A 20828-nucleotide genomic window follows, 5' to 3' on the forward strand; every position below is an offset into this window, starting at 1 on the left:
GCTCCCTACCAACTCTCTGCGTCCCTGCAGCTCTGCACGCTGCTCCCATTGGCTGGGAACTGCAGCTAATGGGAGCTGCGGGCACAGGCAGCGTGGAGTCCCCTCCCCCCCCAGCCCCTCTGCTGCCTGAGCCCCCCACCATGAGGTAAACGCCTCCCCACCCTGCCCCAACCCTCTCCCACACACCCAAACTGCTGCTTCTGGCCCAGGCACTGCCCGGCTCGGGCAGCCCCTAAGCCAGCACCAGCTGCTGCAGAAGTCACGGAGGTCATGGAATCCGTGACTTCTGTGATAGACTCGCAGCCTTAATGATCAATTATACTGAAATGATGCCATTGCTCAGAATTCTTATCACCCATTCAGCTGATTTAATTTCTCTCTGATAGCAACTTACTCAATCTTTTACAAATTCTAAAATTAAGTCTTCCTTTAATTTACAACAGTTATAGATGTATGTTATAGTCCTTAATAAAAAAATTATACAATATACACCTGGCAAATTATACCTATTCTTAATATTTCCCCTCATTTAAAATAGACTGTCATGTTGAAATGAAAATTAGCTAATCTTTCCCTAAACAAAAAATCAGTAGACATCTTTGCTTAACTTCTGCAATAGCATACAGTGTCTGCTTTACTTTACTGCTAAAAACATGAATATTGTAAGATCTATTATAAGCTAATATGATAGTTATTCCATGAGTTTTTTGGAAACGAAAAGTCTCCTCTTTTTAAATTGTTATGTGGTCCTTTGCACTTTAATGTACATTTCTGAAAATTACTCTTAAAAACTCAAGTTTCCCACTCACAATATTCTTCAATTAGAATTCTGGAGTCTGCTGAAGAAATTTCTGTATTTAACAGAGCAGAGAAAAAAAAATGTTTGATGCTGTTTCAGTAGTGATTTCCTTCCCACTGGCTTAAGTTACTTCCAATTTTTTTCTTACCGTTCTTGACGTAGGAGGGGCAGATGGACTTGTTAGTGACATGATCTCTTGAATGGCAAGCCTCAGTTTCAACCTGTGCAAAGGATTACTGATTCCAATTTCACGCTGTATTTCCGTATCAGACAAGGCAGACATGATGGCACCACTTTTCACATTTGCTCGGCAAGCGGCCACATACCATGCTGGCATCCCTACCCATAACTGGCAAATAGAAAATAATATGTTAGTAATATATGTAAATATATGTTTCTTCAAATCTTCAAGTTACTAAAAATGCTACAAGTCTCTCCTGTATAGGTACCTTATCTTTTAAAATGGGATCACTTACCTCTAGCCACACCACCACAGTAGGGCCATCCCATTGTGCAAAAGGCAGACCTTGCCTTCTAGCGTCCTCAAGCAATTCATGTCTAAAATTATAAAAACAGTCATTAAATGAAGAGAAAGTAATATTGAAATAGTCATTTAAACTCTATGTTTCATTTATTTAAACATCAGTATTTTGTTTCCTTCATCCAGCTTTCCTCCTTTAATAATCTTACAGACACTGTAAGATACCCGAAAAGAGGACAGGGCCATAGCAAATGTGGCATGGCATGTTTAATGTAAAATTTCAGTATGGCATAAATGCTAAAGTCTTGCTTTTTTGGAACTAGAAAATGCTCTGTGCCAGGGGTTTGCAAACATGCGCCAAGTGGTTGTGTTCACCCTGCCCATTTACCATTTTGCTAAATGAGAGGTGAGTCCCATGTAATTTGGAGGTGGATTGGTAGAAAAGGTTGAGAACAATCAATCTATGCTGGTGAGAGACTGGTTAAAACAGACATCACTTACTGCTTATGTAGCAAATTTGCTATTATTCAGTGAATTAATATGCTTTACAATTATTACAACATATTGCTTTGTCATAGAAATCCTCTGTAAACACTAATTTAAAAAGTTTCATTTTAGGTTTTCAATAAAATATCTGACATACTCCCCAACTTCTCTCTTCCCCACTTATTTATACCTCCTCATCCTCCCCAGGGAGAATTAAGCTTATACAGTCTCACTCATATATCTGAAAACAGAACTTGGACTAACATTATGTTTGGCTTTTTGGCTTCTAATATACATACACAGCATTAAAATATTACTGGACAGGGACTCTTTAATGGCTTCTAAATTAAAGAAATTATAATCAATATTGTTGAATCCTACAACAAGGAAATAATTTCAGACATCCTAAGCAACTGCATTCTGCATCAGATGGAATTTATGCAAGGTCTTTTGAAGTTCAGTTTTGTCCATTAAGCTACCAGGATTTGCCCGCTTGCAATGAAAAAAGACTAAGGCTAGAGTATGGGCAGTACAATCCCAACTATTTGCATTACAGTATGCATGTAGTTATTGTACACATTATAAAGGCAGTTGAAGAGGTCCCAAAGGTGGTCAAAACCTGCATTTGCCACAATTAGATCCAAGTAAACAGGCAAATGAGAACTTGCATTATGTGGCATTTATACCATGCAACAGTATTTGCATGTTATATTTAATTAAAGGTAAGAGAAAAATTCAACAAAAAATAAACTTAGACTGACAGCATGATTTTGTGCATTGGCGGTATACTTTTAAACAGCCAAAGTCAGAGCTAGCTAATTGGATGAATTTTGTAACGTTTCAATTTTGCTTTTTCTTCTTCCCCATTGTTCATCCAGCTTATAAATCTGGACCAGTTATTCTCATGAATGAATCTCCATAATTTTTTTTAAATACAACAGTCACCAAGAACTTTCTTTACTAATCCAGCTCCATCTCTGGTACAGTATTCCATTAAAAATATATGTGCAGTAACAAGATACTGTATCCTTGGCTACATACTCATGGTCTCTTACCATTTAAGTCAATAGGTGTTCACCAAAAGCAAACAATGTCTACACCTCTAGACCTATAATATTGAATGATTCTAGGCTTAAGGAACTGTCAAAATTATGAAGTTTTAGAATGCTACAGCCACAAGATTACTTTAGTACAAATACAGCTCTGCAATGTAACAATTATGGTCAGGGTACAGAAAAGCCTTATATTTTATTCATATATATTAAAGTGTCAAGACTATGAGAAATCAAAAAAATTAGCCAGTCGTTGGCGATCAACAGACAGATCATTGATTTTACTGTTTCGCCTATAGTTATTTTAGGTGAATGTATTGGCCCAGGAAAGATTTAATACTCAACTGAAGTCCCACTAGACGATAGTAGTAAGATTGAAAATAACCTTGCAAGCAAAAAACAAGTACTCATCCAGAAAATTAATACTTAAAGCTGACAGGTTATTTTCTTATTTTGTGATAAAATCCTAGTTTTTAAAATGGATTATTTAAAATAATTATTTGCAAACAAAACCAACAAAAAAAGAGTTAAGGCTGAAATTACTTAATTAATGAAGCCCAGCTAATAGTCCAAAACTATTTACATTTTGTAAATTCTATATCTTTTTTTAAAAAATTGGAATTAAACAGTTTTAAAGGGTACATCCTGTTCCCTGCTGCCATATAATCTAGGACTCACATCCCACCACCAGTGTACACCCAATTTTGCATATGGGTTTGCAAATTTTAAGGGGTGAGGTCAAAATAAAATTCCAGGCAATTACAAAATTCCATTGCCTATGCAAGGAATCAATATCCAATAATCTTGTATTATTTTGTTACTTGTACAGTATGAAAAAGCATTAACACTACAGTGCTGAAGATGCTAAAAAGGGTAGCAAGACAGAATGGAGAGGTGACATATGCAACACAATCAAAAACAATGTAGGTTAAGCAAGAAAAAGCATGAAGTTATCTCATGGGATAAAGCACAATAGTCAACCTTGCAAATGGACAACCACAGCAACACTGAAAAATTTAGTACTAATAAACAGCTTTCCAAAACAGAGTTAAAATTGTTAGATCATATTAAGTAAGGTTGTACAGTTTTATAATTTAAAAGAAGTACTGAAATTCACATTATGTACATTCACAACATGCAGTGTAAGATAAACGGTTTTGTTTTTGTCAATGCCTTAACAAATACTGTTAACAAGCTTTCAAGTTATAAATGCTTCAGCAGAACATTTCACTGCCTATTATAGAAACATCACCTCTTGTAAAAACATGCATTTAATTTGCTGAACAATTAGGGCTTTTAATACATCATTAAAATCAAAGCAAGTTTCCAAACAAATTTCTCACACATCCACAACAATCCTAATAAATTAAATATAAACTTACCCTGATTTTGCACTACCACATCAAATGGTAAATAATAAGGAAATAAAACAATGAAGGAAAAATGTAAAACTACAATTAAATTGAACTCATAACACAAATATAGAAACAAACAATGAAATAATGTAATTCAGTTCTTTAAACATAGGATTATTAATAGAGCCTTCAAATAAAATGGTAACAATGCCTGTTGCAAACACGTTTGAGATTGTGTATACAGAAACAAAAAAAGATATGAAGTGATACACAAAATAAGCACAAAGAAGCTTTTTAGTGATTGCTGCTACAGTTACATAAGGTTTCAGAAAGAATGAAATTCTTAATCCTTTTAATAAAAGCTACCTGAATATTGTTGATTTTCAATATAGCGTATGGAATCTTACTGAGTCACTCAGACACTCTTCACTGTGTACATGTTTTTGAAACTGAGCAATTAGCCTTGAGAATTTGCTCTGACATGATCCTTTTCATGTTTATGATTATTCCCACTGAGATGGCGATGGATCTTCTCTAGTTATTTCTAACATATTTTTGCTTCCTATGTTCAATGCACTTTGGCAAGTTTTTGGAATGGATTGATAAAAGTATAGCACTGTGATTTGAAGAATGCTAGATTAGGGTTGCCAACTTTCTGACTGCAGGAAACTGAACACACTTGCCCCGCCCCCTGCTCCTTCCCTGAGGCCCCAACCCTGCTCACTCCATCCCCCCTCCCTCGCTCAATTTCACCAGGCTGGGCAGGGGGTTGGAGTGCGGGAGAGGTTCAGGACTCTGGCTAGGGGTGTGGGCTCCGGGTTGGGACCAGAAATGAGGGATACGGTGTGTGAGGGGGAGCTCCGGGCTGGAGCAGGTGTGTAGGAGAGTGTAAGGGCTCTGGGCTGGGTGTGTGTGCTCCAGGGTGGGGCCAGAAATGAGGGGTTCAGGGTGCTAGGGGGGCTCCAGGCTGAGGCTGGGTATAAAGGTGTGTGGGGGGGCTCCACCTGAGAGTGCAGGCTCTGGTGCGGGGCCAAAGATGAGGGGGGGCTGGGGTCAAGGGGTTCAGAGTGTGGCAGGGGGTGCAGGCTCTGGGAGGGAGTTTGGGTGCAGGAAGGAGCTCATGGCTGGGGTACGGGCTTTGAGTGGCGCTTACCTCAGGCAGCTCCCGGAAGTGGCTGGCATTTCCCTTCGGCTTCTAGGTGGAGATGTGGCCAGGCGGCTCCGCACTCTGCCCCCGCCCTGAGCGCTGGCTCTGCAGCTCCCATTGGCTGGGAACCGCAGCCAGTGGGAGCTTCGGGGTCGGGTCAGCACATCCGCCTAGGAGCTGGAGGGAAATGCCGGCCACTTCCAGGAGCCACATGGAGCCAGGGCAGACAGGGATCTGCCTTAGCCCCGATGACTGGATTTTTAACAGCACTGCTGACGGGAGCCGCCAGGATCCCTTTTCGACCAGCCGTTCCAGCTCAGAACCAGACAACTGGCAACCATATGTTAGACCCCTACTCATATAAGATTGAAGAGTTCTATACTTTGCCCTGTGAGGCAGTAAAAGTAAAGAAAATGTACATTTTTGCTAAATATTACCACCAGCATAACAAGGCTTTTATGACAACTTATGTCTTTTCGGTAATACTCTACATTTTGAAATTTACTATGAAAACCTCATCATATTGATCAGTAAGCACATATCAATGTGTTCACTGAGTGTACAGGACTGGGAATCAGAGATTTTGAAATCCTACATTGTGATCTTGGGAAAGCCACAATTTCCAATTCAGATTTGCCATTTGTAAATTACAACTTGATATGCAACACCTGGTAAACATCAAGGGGTTGTTTGAAGAATTAGTTAGATTATGCTTGTAACATACTTGCAAATGTGGGTAAATATTTTCAAAATAAAATCAGTAAATGGATAACAGTCAATAATCTGAATTGAATATAGTTTCCGGCAATGGTAGCAAAATTTTGAAAGGCAGTTCAGGAAGCAAGTATATATTAATTTTCAAAGCAAAATGATTATTTTTCACCTGCAAGAAGTAGCTTTTGAGATGGTGGAAGACAGCCAGAATTCAGTGTGAATGTTTTTGCTGGTTCTTATTTTTGCAAAATGTGAATTTTAGCTGGCATTGAGAATTATCTAAATCAAGAACATTTTCCAGAAAAAAAAAAAAAAAAAGAGGAAAGACAAAAAGCTATGGTAATAAGTGCTGCTGTGGTATAGCTAGGCTGGGGTAGGCAACCTATGGCACGTGTGCCAAAGGCGGCACGCGAGCTGATTTTCAGTGGCTCTCACACAGCCCAGGTCCTCGCCACCAGTCCGTGGGGCTCTGCATTTTAATTTAATTTTAAATGAAGCTTCTTAAACATTTTTAAAACCTTATTTACTTTACATACAACAATAGTTTAGTTATAGATTATACACTAATGTTTTTAGAAGGTCTCTTTCTATAAAAATGTATTACTGGCGCGCGAAACCTTAAATTAGAGTGAATAAATGAAGACTCAGCACACCACTTCTGAAAGATTGCCGACTCCTGAGCTAGGTTAACATTTCTCTTTCAAGAAAGTAGAGGTAATATCTGAAAACTCCATAAACTATCAAAATCATTAGAACAGAATTTAGTCACAAGGCGGGATTCTATGTGTCAGCAATTTCAGGAGCAATAGTTCTTTGTGTCATTACAGTCAAAATATATTACCAATATTCACATATTTCAAATAAAAATGTTGCCAATTTTCTTGGCAATTAACCATACATTTCTTTTACTTGCTACTGAATTTAAGAGCATATTTTCAGCACTATAGAATTTCCCTTTTAAATGAAAACGAATCCTAATGTGCTTGCTTCTTGCACATTTACTACCTAATCTTCCTGAAGATGAAGCAAGACATCCATAATTGACCTCAAATCAATTTAGCTTAGTTTCTGACACAGAGGAAAATGATAGTTGGGTGGATTAAAAACAGTAATACTATTGATATGTAAAGAATATATGTTCTTGTTTTTGTAATGCACAACATAATGACAGACAACTAGTATCTTATTAAAAGGGTGACTGGGAAGGACTCAATTAAATCCCAATTTTGCCTACCTATTCAAGTTTTCAATAGTATTCTATTCTGCCAGTTAAATATCCAGACGTAGATTACTACCATGAAAGATCTCGTCTGCCTTCTGCACTCATGAACTTTGCTACCTCTCTGCTGCCTGGTTCATTTGGGAATAACACAAGATGCAGTACATCTTTAAAAGGTAAACAAAACAGAAAAAAAAAATTGTACCTTAATACTTATTGGAAAGATTCCAAAACCAGGCAAAAAATGACTGCTGTTTAAAATATGTCACTTAAAAGAGCACATCTACACTTCGAACTGGAGGTGTAATCTCCAGCTCAAGGAGACATAACCATGTTTGCTCTAAATGTTCTAAAAACAGAAGTTTAGCCAGGGAGGCGTGAGCAGTGGGATGGACTAGCTGCCCCAATACATATCTAGCATCTCAGATGCGATCCTACTCAAGGCAGCCACGCCTCCCACTTTTATTTTTAGCACGCTACGCGAACAGAGCTAGCATGGGTGTGTCTCCTTAACCTGGAAATTACACATCAAGCTCAAAGTGTAGATACACCTCTACCCTGATATAATGTGGCCCTCGGGAGCCAAAAAAATCTCACCGCCTTATAGGCGAGACCGCGTTATATCCAGTTCGGTCCAGTACGCTGTGCTGGACTGGACCGGCTTCCCCAGCAGTGATTTAAAGGGCCTGGGGCTCCACATGAATTTGGATATAACACGGTAAAGCAGCGGGGCTTGGTTAAAGGGCCCATGGCTCCCCACTGCTTTACCGCATTATATCCAAATTCGTGCTATATCGGGTTGCATTCTATCGGGGTAGAGGTGTATATCCAAAGACTGGCAGATAAGTGTTCAGCAAACTAATGCACCAAAAAAACTTCTGGGGCAAAATGCATCGCCAATAGCAAAAATTAATTGTTTTAAATTGCAAAAAGCCATGTAAGCAGACAAGAAAAAAACGAAAAATCTTAAGTAATAAATTTAGTGAACAGACAAAATGAGTAGCAGCAGTTATGCAGAAAGGAATTGCTTCATATAGTCAATTGTTAAAAAGAACTAGCTGCTGGACACACTAGGGATCCCTAATATTCCAAGCAGGGAGGCTTGCATTATGTGACTCTCAGCTGGCAGCCAGACACTTGTTGGACTCTTGCCAGCGATTTACACAAGGAACAAACCTCAAGAGCAGAAATCTAAAATGACCATCTCTGTTTCAAGGCATGTTTTTTACTAAGTCCATTTTTACTTTTCCATAATTCATTTCTCATTTTTTACAGTAGTGATTTTAGTGCTAAACGCTATCACATCAGGTTTGCCAAGATCACAACTCATTTTTAAAACGCACTATATTGGAGATGTATGTAAAAAGATAAGTCTGCAAAACTTAATGAGGCTTGATACTGCATCAGGCATAATGTTTGGAATTTTTCCTTTAAACAAAGAAATTATTCATTTCACCTAAATTACATATTTGATAACTTACTTTTTCTGTAGTTTTCTATTTTTTTCTGCCTGTCCCCCAAGTTTGCTGAGTCCTAAGGCATCTTGAGATGAATTGTCTGTTTCTGCCAAGCCAACTACAAGGAATAAAAATAGGTACTTAATGACATTTTTTGTATTTTACCTTGAATGTATTCGTATAAACTAGCATAACTATCATATTCCTGAACAAAGTAATTAGTACTTTGTAATGTTACTAATCAGCAGTAACTGTCCAATTATGTTTTTAATCGGTAACATTTTATTAATGTCATACAATAAGGAGAAGAAATTAAAAAGACAGCCCTTTTTTTTCCAGGGATACACTAAAGCATACAGTACTTGAATATGAGACATGAACAAGCATTTCAGAATATTTTTCTTCTCTCCCCACTCCACATGTCATGCACCTAGAATCTAAAATAAACATTACTTAGAAAAACACATTAAAAATGTATACCTTGAGACTATGGCCTTGTCTACACTACTGCAGTAAGTCAACTTAAGTTACGCTACTCCAACTATGTGAATAACACCGTGCTGTGTCAATGGGAGACACTCTCCTGTCGCCTTTGGTACTCCACCAGAATGAGAGGAGTAAGATGAGTCGACTGGAGAGCGCTATGCGGTCAATTTAGCAGGTCTTCAGTAGACCCGCTAAGACGACCCCCGTTGCATCGATCGCAGCAGCATTGATCCCCGGTAAGTGTAAACATGGCCTAAGTCTTTCCTTCCTTTTATACTATTGATAATATAGTTAGTTAGAAGATAACTAGTTAGAAGATAACAAACCAACCTTGTCCCAAAGATTCTTTGCTGGTTTGTCCAGGTCGACCCTTTTCTTTCTTACCAAATAAGCGACCTATAGAAGATTTGATCCCCTTCTTTTTAGGGGCTTTGTGAAGGGAATCCTGGCTACTATTACTGCTACTGGGGTTGCTTACTTGCCCATCTTGAGAACCTGTAGAACTTTAGAGAAAAAGAACTTCTTTTAGTCTGTAAAAGAACACACACAAAATAATCCCCACTTTTAGCACATTACATTTTTTATGGCAATTTGAGGTTTTGGTGGAAGCTAATGAAGACTGTCAAGTTACCTCAGCAAATTAATTTCCAGTTTTTAAACATTTCTTGTCACAAAAGATGCGAAAAGCATCACCAGAAGATGTAGCAAAAGATTACATGGAGCATAAAAAAAACTAAAAAAAAAAACAAAAACAAAAAAACACTGGACAACATCCAATGTCTCAACATTTTACCCCTTTTCTTATTAAGAGATCTTATTAGGGTGACTGACCTATGTCAAGCAACTGCAGGTTATTTGTATATCTTTTGTTATGTATATTACACTCCACTAGATGTCAGATTCCCTACCGAGTTCAGATGATCATAGGTTGAATTTAAGCCATAGATCTGGAAATGAGTTGCATAATACATTAAAATTCCAGCTTCCTTTCATCTACCTTTCTTCTCTATAATATGCATTTTTACATAAAGTGATAAAAAGAAAGGCAAACCGCCGATACTTGAAAACTTTCTCATAGAAAATCAACTGCTAGTAATGAATGTGCTAAGGGGACTGCTTATGCAGACTAACTTTAGCAAATCAACTGTCATATTATTCTGACTTCTCCATTTACTTTGTCTTTTCAGAAATTTTAAAAATCAATTTCTTAAAACTTGCATGATCTGAATAACAACTTTGTAGTCAATCAGCTTTTTAAAAATCTGAACTTTAGCTGTTATCAGAATATTAACCTCATGTTTTCTGCCATCTTGCTTACTTACTTTCTTATGTCCCTGATGTCTTCGTGGCTCAATGTATGCAAAGCTCCTTTATGGACTCTATCCAAATGCAGAGATCGAGGTGAAGATGGTGGTGATGTCTCACATTTTATTGTGGTCTTGTCATCTCGTACTTCTTCTCCAGAAACTGGAGACTAAGGGAAAAAAGAATGAAAACTTTAGGGTTTAGTTTCTAGCATGAATCCTACATTAATACTGTACAAAGAATTAAAAGACAAATGTATTTGATTATTTTTTCACTTGATAGTGATACGGTTCTCCCAGCCCTTTTATTCTGGGGCCATCATTTCTACTTTTTCATTCTCTCTGAACTTCCTCTTATTTTTGTAGACAACCAGTGTTGTTGAATTAATATTTCTGCTGGACATGGGACCGTGGCAATCTTACGTAGAATTCACTGCCTCCCTAACCAGAAATAGGGCTCAGAGCAAGTATACATTCCCTTTAACAACTCCCTAAAACTATGTATGCTAATATTACAATATATACACACACAACCCTTATTAGTTCTTTCAGTAAAGCCACCAAGACAGAGGGCCAAGTAAAGCATTGCTCAAACTCCAATTATGAGGAATTAGAAGAGTTTTAAAGAAGGTGTTCTAGATGTCATGGGCTTAGATGTTTTAAATCACAATTTTTTGAAATCAAGAATCCATATGTCAATACTTATGGAGTTCCTTCAAGTGTGATGAGGATCAGAAATTCAAACTAAGTTATTTAATTGTGTGTTGGTAATCTTCAAAATTCAACACAAGTATTCCTTTACAGAGATAGAGGAATAGCTATTGCAAATGGATAACATACTACACCCTTTACTTGGGGTAAAAGTATCTCAAGCTAAATTACTATTGCTTCCTCTATAGCATATCATCTTCCTCTGCTTTTCTTTATTCCCAACATCATTAAAAAGCATTAATTTAATATTTTTAATAGCAGAGATTAAATCTGAACATGAAATAATTTGCAATTATTCACAAATATGTAACACTTGCAAGGAATCTCATTTACACTAATACTTTATGGTGAATGACATAGCAAAAGAACGTAACTAAGTGGCTGAAGAGTTTACCTTTCTACGGTGTTTCCTTAAATCACTAGGCTGACAGATGCATGCAAAGAAAAGAAATTAAGAGAAACCAGATTTATTGCAAACTCCTGTAGCACAATCTCAAAGCATTGCACAGACAAAAACACATTAGGGAGAAGATAATATAGCAGAACATATGTGGAAGAAAGCTGAGATGCTCTCCAACTACAAAATATTTAGACTATCATATACTTAAAATCTAGGTTTATAATGGAAATACTGTAGACACTTAAATAGCAGTTTTAGAGGATAACAATATTTCACCCATATCTACAAGGCAAAATTAAAAAAGAAAACAGAAAAAAAAATTCTCAGCAAGAAAACCAGTAAATTAAGTTTTGTTTTGATTTTTTTTAAATAAGGAGAATACTTGGGCAAAGACTCTCCCTTGATCACAAGTATCAGAGGGGTAGCCGTGTTAGTTTGTATCCACAAAAACAACAAGGAGTCCGGTGGCACCTTAAAGATTAACAGATTTATTTGGTCATAAACTTTTGTGGGTAAAAAAAAACCCACTTCTTCATATGCATGGAGATCCCTTGATCACATAACCAAAGATACTCAAGGCAGGGACTATTTTGTCTGAGTTAGACCTATGAATTTTTAACACTCTTCATTCTGAGCCAGTTTGGAATCTTGTTCCCTTTTCTAGGCTTTATATAAGCAGAAACATTACAGTATTAATCCTGAAGTCCAGAACTCTGGCAGCAGTATTGTGAGGTAACTTACATTTAGGTTGTTGGAATGAATATGCCCAGTCTATCACCAATAGTTGTTCTTCCCACCCTCACCAAAATCTGTTGAATCTCACCTCTAAGGGTACATCTACACTACAGGGGGGAGTCGATTTAAGATAAGCAAATTCAGCTACGTGAATAGCGTAGCTGAATTCGACGTATCGCAGCCGACTTACCCCGCTGTGAGGACGGTGGCAAAATCGACTTCTGAGGCTTTCTGTCGGCGGCGCTTACTCCCACCTCCGCTGGTGGAGTAAGAGCGCCGATTCGGGATCGATTGTTGCGTCCCATCGGGACGTGATAAATCGATCCCCGAGAGGTCGATTTCTACCCGCCGATTCAGGCGGGTAGTGTAGACCTAGCCTTAGACATTCCCAACCTTTAACAATATGCAGAGCAAAAGATCAAAGATTGTTCATTAACTGAAGTTGTACATACAGCATAATCATATCAGACTGATACTGGTAAAAAGTTACATTCATATAGTTTGGGAACAGATTTACACTGTACTTGGCTCAGTATTTTAAAAAAGGACTTGTAGGCAAAAAAAATTGAGTATCAAAAATTCAGTGCACTTTGTATTACAGACAAAGAATGCAGAATCCAAAGATAAGGTAGGTTTGGGCATTTGATCCAAAAATAACTGGTCAATCGACCGGTCAAATATTAACAAGTAATTCAAAAGCTGTCAAATATTTTAGAGTACTAATATATTAGAACAGTAACAGGAAGGGGAAAAAAAGGTACAACTTTATCGTCTCCAATAGACACAGGGGAGATACAGATACCTAATTACAAAAAAAAAATTACTTATTTTAATTCAGAAAAATGCAAAACACAATGAAATTAAATACTAAAAATGCAGAATGGCACCGTGATGCAATGACAATGGTAGGCTGTCACATACATCAGGGTATTCTTGTTGGGATATTTGAGAATACTGGCCGTGGTCAATTATAAGGTCATCAATTGACATTACTTGACTGGCTTGCCAAGTCTACTTGGATTAAAAGTATGCCTTTTGCAAAAGGTTCCACATTAGCTAAGCAAGGTAAAGGTGTAAAGATTTGCTCAATCTTACATTAAAATATTTCTGTTTTGATTATCAATGTTACTACAGTAAAAACTGTGTTATCCGGCACTTTACCAACCGGAAAGCTCTAGAAACCGGCATTTCGGGAAGGGCTGTGGGGCGCGGGCTCTGGGAGGGACTTTGGGTGCAGAAGGGGGCTCGGGACGGGGGTTGGGGCACGGGAGGGGTTGCGGGGTGCTGGATCTGGGCGGTGCTCATCTCAGGCGGCTCCCTGCAAGCGGCGACATGTCCCTGCTGCTCCTAGATGGAAGAATGGCTATGGGGCTCAGTGCGCTGCCCCCGCCCCACCCAAGCACTGGCTCCGCAGCTCCCATTGACTGGGGACTATGGCCAATGGGAGTTGCGGGAGCTGCTGGCGGAGGCAGCACACAGAGATGCCTGGCCACGCCTCTGCTTAGGAGCAGACCAAGGTGAGCACTGCTCGGATCCAGCACCCCAAAACTCCTCCCGCACCCAAACTCCCTCCCAGATATTGTATATCAGAACAAGCTAATCAAATCATAGTATAGACTCAGTTTACCCTTGAGACGTCCATCAATAGAAAATAAATTAAATAACCCCTGAAAGGTGTGTCAAATATTAAATATACATGGATTCAGGATTTAAATGTGCTATTTAAATACCACCCAAGGACATCATCCATTCCTTGTAAAGAAAATCTTAATCTTAACAATCATCATAGGAAGAGGTGAACAGAGGGAAAAAAATGAATAAAATCATAAATTAATCCAGACCTCAATACCCAATTAATTTTGGGATGGCTAAAGTAAAAGATATGAACACCAATGGGGAAAAAAAAAAATACAGCGTGTCAGCCAGTACTTGTTAAAGAAAGCTGCAAGCTTTTAATTCACTACTTTTAGTTAAACTAAAAAAAAGTACCAGCACTGAATTTTTAAAACTGTTATTAAACTAGCTTGTATTCACAAATCCGGAAAGAAAAAAACCCAATCCCAAAACAGAATTACTATCTCTATGATAGCATTTGATACAATGACATGCGCTTAATGCAAGCTAACAGACTTAATGTTAGCTAATGTTCATAAATACCAAGTGGATTTTTATTAGGAAACTACAAAATACTGTAAAAAATAATTATTCACAATATACATTAATCAAAATCCAGTATCTCCACTACTGTAGTTCTGGTGGAAGTTTAGGATCTTTATATTACCATACTTTAAAAAATTATTCAGTTATTAAATAAGCCAACAGCTCAACTAAATACTACCACATCTAATTTGGTCAGTTCCTTTAAATCTTGGAGTTGTGAATTTTAATGGAAATCAATTAGTTTCAATTACTATTGAACAATAAAATTCATGAAGATTTCTAGATGCTACAGGACTTGCAGCTTATTTTTGCTCACTAAAACTAGATTTAAAAAAGTTACACTACATTGGGAGAGGAAGCCTTGGCAATAAATATTCTGACCAGGGCCGCCCAGAGGATTCAGGGGGCCTAGGGCAAGGCGGGGGAGCTGCGGAGCTTGTACTCACCCGGCAGCAGTCTGGGTCTTCGGCAGCATTTCGGCAGCGGGGGGCCCTTCAGTCGCTCCACGTCTTCGGCAGCACTGAAGGGGCCCCCGGCGCCAAAGACCTGGACCGCCACCGGGCAAATTGTCCCACTCCCCCCCCCCCCGCCCCGACCCCCGGCAGCCCTGATTCTGACCTATTTTTTCATAGAAACAGCTGTGAAACTCATTTTTGAGTCAATTTCTGCAAAGAAAATATTTAGATTAGAACTTGCTTGAAACATTTTCTCTATAAATTGCTAGCTCAAATAGATACATGTCAGTTCACTTCATTGATATTTACATTTTAAATGTACAGCTCTTAATCATTAATCTTCAAGATTATGGGTTTCACATATTTGTATGAAATTATTTATTTGGTGAGCATTCAGTAGAAATGTGGATTATGACCAACAGGCAGCAATAAAACATGTATGATTTGATTAGACTTAAGAAAGAAGAGGGTAAGTGGTTGTTGCACCAGGATTTGGAGGAAAAGGGCTAAGTTCTCCCAGGCACATATGGCAGCACAGAGTAAAACCAGGAAGAGGAGACAGAATGTAGGTAAGAGATGTGGGCAGACCAGAGACCAAACTTTCAAAAAGTCTCCAAAAGTTAAGACCAGCAATTTGAACTTGACGTTGAAGGTGAAAGAAAACAAGTAAAATAATTGAATAAGGGAAAATGATACAAAGGACAAAGGTTACTAGGATTGTTATTTAGGATGCAGATATTTTCTATTGTAGAGAAAAAAAAAATCTGATACTTACTAGTGTCATAATACCTAGTCTGTCCACTTCCCGAGCTGGACTATGTGGGATCCGCCTTGGTGTGGAACGGCCACTACCAGGAGGAGAGGAACCAGCGAGGGTCCCACCAATAAAAGGAAGGGGAATGGAGTTCATTGACCGAAATCGTCCATTGTTATCTAGACTCCCGCTACCAACTCGACTTTCAATTTCCTCTGCTCGCTGCTCCGTATTTTCCTTTTCTTCTTGTATCAATCTAAAAAAGTTTAAAGACTAGGTGATTTTTTTTTTTTTAAATTGATCAATTCACTGTAAAATAAGTGCATTTGCAAAAGCATTGCAAGACTAAGATAAGTGATGGGGCTGACTGAATAATAGTTTTAAGTTGTGTGGTTATTTGTATGACTCTAGAAAACTAGACCTCTACAGACAGGAAAGACAAGATAGCTGCAATTCAGTTAGACAACATAACATACAAAAAGAATAGGAAATACGATGTGACAAAAGGTAGTGTGATTGATGTTTTGTTAGTATCGCAGTTCATGTGTTTTATATCGCAGTTCATGAGTTTTATGTTCCATCAAATTAGTAACACTTCACAATGCAGTATAATATGTAGGCCTTTCGGAAGAATTTATCCAAACACAGGAAGATTTATAGAAGGACGACGAGTTTTAAAATACTGTAATATTGTAAAAATATAATTTGGACTGAGAAACTGAAAGATAGTCTAAGAGGAAGGCTAGCCTTGTGGTGAAAGCACCAGACTTCCTCTGTGACCAAGGCAAGTTATCACAGCACCTCAGTTTCCCCATTTATAAAAAGAGGTCAACAGTTCCCTATTTCACAAGAATTTTGTGAAGCTTATTTGTAAAGTGCTTCAAGAATCTCATATGAAAATGTTATATATCCAAAGTATGTGGTAACTATTATTCCGTAAGTACACTACCATTAAAATGAAAACCGAAGGTACTATTTAAAAGCAACAGAAACAAGGCAATCCAAAGAAGTTACAGCCTTTCTATTACTACTACGCCATCGTGCCTAGGTATTTTACCTTTTGCACAATACAGAAGATCATCCACTCTAACACCCATTGGTAGAGTATTACGATAGTAGTAGTTACTACAGACAAATTTAGGAGAGAATAACCAGCAACTTATCACATGGCAGTTTAAATGATGATTAAGAACTTGCACTCAATTGCTATTAGCAGCAACAGCTACTGCCACCACCACCACCATTTATATAGTAATTTCCATCCGTGTACAGTGTCAGAAGCATTTTACAAAGTTGGCCAAGCATAACCACTTTTAAATTATTTTTTTCCAAATAAAACAGAGGTTGCGTGGCTTACCCATAACTACACACAAATCAATGAGAGATCTTTAATTTCTGCTATGAAAGAAGCTTATTTTATCATAATTGTAATTAATCGATAAACTATACCTAATCTCTTTGTTAATTGCATCCAATTGCTCTTGAAGCATCATGGCTAGAGTCTGAGCATCAGCCTGACCACTAGGTGACAAAAGATCGACTGAACTGAATATAGTCTCTCTGTCATCTTCACCGTCCGAGACATCAACATCACTCTCAAATGCTTGTGCTACATTTGCCAACACACTTGCTTGTTGTGCACGTTCCCAATCCTGTTCATTAAGGGTTTGAACCTGTTTAAAAAAAAAAAAAAAAAAGACTAGAAATCCCAATCTAATTGAAAAAAACAATATAAACCCTTTACTATTTAATTACTTACTTTCAAGAAGCTAAAAAAAATATATAAAAACAAAAGTTAACAAGTTCTCACTTACATGCTGTAGATATCCATCAGGAAAGCAATATTTAGAAAACAGTAAAAACAAAACCAATTCTTTAGAAAACTGCAGAATTATAGTAATGGTTCAAGTCATAGCCATTACGCATATCCCACCCAACTCTAATGCAATATTGCAAAGGTTTGCCAACAATATTAATCCAAATTCCATCATACGTTTGATGGACTACTCAGTATATTTAGGAATTGAGCCCTGTTGAAACTGAAATATTTAAAGGGACAGAGGGATTGCTTGCCAAATGATGGATAGCATGCTAGATTATTAAATTGAAATTGCAACATCTTTGTGCACACAAATTAAAATCTGGATTTGGGTTGTTTCAAATGATATTTCAGTTTCAAAGTTATATTTTCTATCACATTTTTAACAATGAATAGGGTATCAAAATCCCTACTTTTTCAGTTACTAAATAACAATTAAAACATACATTAAAAAGTATTGGTAATTATGTATTTTGGTGAAACAGGAAATCTAGAGTATACAAAAAAACGCAGAATCTAGCAAAAACCTACACTTTAGTATACAAAATAAAAATGTTTTTAATCTTCTGAGTAGCCCACTTTGGGAAAAAACTGTGATAAATAATAAATATTATAAGTGCAAAAAATTCTAGTGTCATTATTTACTAAGGCTACACTATGCTGGAGTCACATACTATGTACTTCTATCCTACAAACTTGCAATTGCCTATTAGATCAAAAGAATCTAAGCATATTTCGCTATCAAAGTAATAATGTTCCATTACCTTTGAAGGTTCATCTCGTAGAGCTGCCAAACGCCCTTTCTGGGGCCGTCTTAACACTGATGAGGTGCTATAGGGATCCGTATGACTGTCAGCGACAGATAATGGTGTCATCGGATATCTGAAATCTGGTACACTACCCAAATGTGGTCGGCTAAAACGTGAACACAGATTAAATCTTTAGATGTATGGAAAAGACTATTCTTGCTCCTCCGGTTTTAATTTTTAGACTGAAAGTAGTATTGCAATTTTGGCTTAGAAATATTATTCATTACTATGCTCAGTAATAATGTTTAAAATTATAATAATAAAAAAACCTATAAAATATAACAAAGCTGATTGTAACCTCTAGCAAAACAGTATTCTCATTAAATGCTTGTACCTATGGTGAAGAGAAGTGGCTCTGATCCTCATTTGGTCATTTTCAGCCCTCATTGCTTCAATATTTAGTACCAGTTGATCCTGCAAAGAATAGAACAAAGAAAAACAAATCAGGAAACAAACGTACAAGAGCTCTGCCATTAGATTCATTTAAAAAAAATGAATGTATTTATCTTCCAGGCCCACAGAACTCATTTCCACTATTATGTGTTCTATGCAATGGATTGCCTTCAAAACTACTCCTCAGTGAAGCAGGCCTTCAAAGACTTCTGCCAGATTAACAGTGGTAACCATTAAATCACCACTACTGATCTACTAAACACCGGAGAGCAGTACTGGAAGTACTGTGGTAATTGAGATGCCTCAGTCAATTATGCTAGGTAAATACCGATTTTTTTTTAAATTTAAACAACTGAATAAGAGATATAGCCACGTGTGAATGACTGGCTACCATTGATTAGAGTAAATGAGAAAACTGAATTAGTAAGGACAGCCTGAGGATGGCTGAAGCTCTATACGAAACAGGACCTTAAATCCAGCCACTTGCAACTAGTATCTCCTCATGCTTCCCAGAATTGTATATGTAAGTAGTAACTGAATGATTGAGTAAGTCACTTCAACAGAAGACTGAGAAGAGTGAAGTTAGGATCTAAATAGCGAATGGCAAGGAGCAATTCCCAGGTTGAGGACTCCTGTCCCATGCCACAGATATTCAAAGCCCATCCTGCAGAACACTCTAATACAACCTGTAGCTCTTAGTTTCTTTAAATTTGCATAACTGATGTAAAGCCTGTGCAACTTGGTCACTTCACAGCAAAGTATTTTAGGACACATAGTACATACTATTGCTGAATAAGCCATACAAGTATTGTGATGTCAGAGCAGACACTCCCATAGCTGCTTACAATGTGAATCACCACAACTTTGGGAATGAAAGGTTGTGCCAACATTATTTAGAAAGAAGTGGGATGGCCAGACAGTTAAAGGAATTTTGTGCATTCTGATACCCCATACCCAGAAAGTGAAAGAAGGTTTAAGCATAGCCCACTCCTCTCCTCCAAAACATCTCCAACACCTTTAGTGACAAGAGCTCTGTTCCTGATGATTCTGAGCTGCTTAATCCTCCCCCGACCAACAAGAGCTCAACACAGCAGTATGATAGGTGCTTCTCCTATCCCACTCTATAATTTTTGAAGTGGTTTTTAAAACAGTAGTGTACAAATTTTACAATATTCAGTAGCAAGCTTTTCAAAATGTACACTGGATGCCTCTGTTATAAAATATACATTAAGATGCACTTGCAACTGAAAAGTTTTATTTGTGTTTTTACTGCTCACTGCATAAGTTATGCAAAAAATATGAGTTAGACAGGGCCTTCAGAATCCTGGTAAATTATCAATACAGCCCCCTTGTTTTCATCTAGTTTGTACTTAACTGAACTAAATTAAATAGGCAATTCTGCTGAAAAACTTGTCACCTGTAAAAGCCGCAACAATAATTCTCTGAACCAAAGGAGGCAACCAACCTTTTACAATGAACAGTAACAGTACTAATTGTGCCACAAGAAATTACCGAGACCAAGGCAAGAAACCAAGGACGTTTAAATATTTTTACACAACCTGCTATAACTATAAAGTTATGTAATATAGTTTATATCATATTCCAGCTATGTCCCAATGGAACAGTTACATTTTTATTTGAAAAACTATCCGTATAATACCTTTTCATGTTGAAGATCCTCTACTTGCTTCTTTGCATTTTCAACTTCTCGAAGAAGAGAGTTCTAAAATAAAATTGCACAAAGTTATGTTACTGTTAAATCATTGTAGATCTTTCAATTTTTTGAAGGGTGATTAAGGTAAGAAAAGCTATTACAAAGGTCCATTACATAAGGAGTAACTGCAGTACCTCTTAACTCATAGCTACTTAATTTATTAACTAAAGAAAACTATTAGTTGTGCCTACTACTGTTATTTTTTTAATATAATTAAAATAGATTCAGACTTCTGGATTTGTGATCCTCTATGTGATTAAATTACTAGTGATAAAAGTTAGCAGAACACTAAACAGTTATTACTAATAATTAGAGCCCTACAAATCCACGGACCATTTGTGGATTGGATGCAGATATAAATTTTGTATCTTTGCAGGG

General features: G+C 37.4%; 1 protein-coding gene across 13 annotated transcripts in view; it reads right to left on the reverse strand.

Annotated features, from left to right (window-relative positions):
• Positions 1 to 20828, reverse strand: part of PPFIA1 (PTPRF interacting protein alpha 1) — a 93263-nt gene that overhangs the window by 21075 nt on the left and 51360 nt on the right. For 5 of the 13 annotated variants that reach the window (XM_034769736.1, XM_034769734.1, XM_034769746.1 and 2 more), the window contains 11 exons: positions 20397 to 20459; positions 18678 to 18757; positions 18299 to 18449; positions 17165 to 17388; positions 15737 to 15971; positions 11606 to 11635; positions 10519 to 10670; positions 9527 to 9699; positions 8735 to 8828; positions 1276 to 1357; positions 948 to 1148 (listed from right to left, as the gene is read on the reverse strand). In XM_034769736.1, coding sequence (XP_034625627.1) covers positions 948 to 1148; positions 1276 to 1357; positions 8735 to 8828; positions 9527 to 9699; positions 10519 to 10670; positions 11606 to 11635; positions 15737 to 15971; positions 17165 to 17388; positions 18299 to 18449; positions 18678 to 18757; positions 20397 to 20459 — 1485 coding nt within the window. Of the gene's footprint in view, positions 1 to 947; positions 1149 to 1275; positions 1358 to 4200; positions 4213 to 8734; positions 8829 to 9526; positions 9700 to 10518; positions 10671 to 11605; positions 11636 to 15736; positions 15972 to 17164; positions 17389 to 18298; positions 18450 to 18677; positions 18758 to 20396; positions 20460 to 20828 lie in introns of all 13 variants that reach the window. The other 8 variants (XM_034769733.1, XM_034769735.1, XM_034769738.1 and 5 more) reach the window with 2 other exon arrangements.

The sequence above is a fragment of the Trachemys scripta genome, chromosome 4 (assembly GCF_013100865.1).
Source record: "Trachemys scripta elegans isolate TJP31775 chromosome 4, CAS_Tse_1.0, whole genome shotgun sequence".
In the NCBI taxonomy this organism is placed as follows: domain Eukaryota; kingdom Metazoa; phylum Chordata; order Testudines; family Emydidae; genus Trachemys; species Trachemys scripta.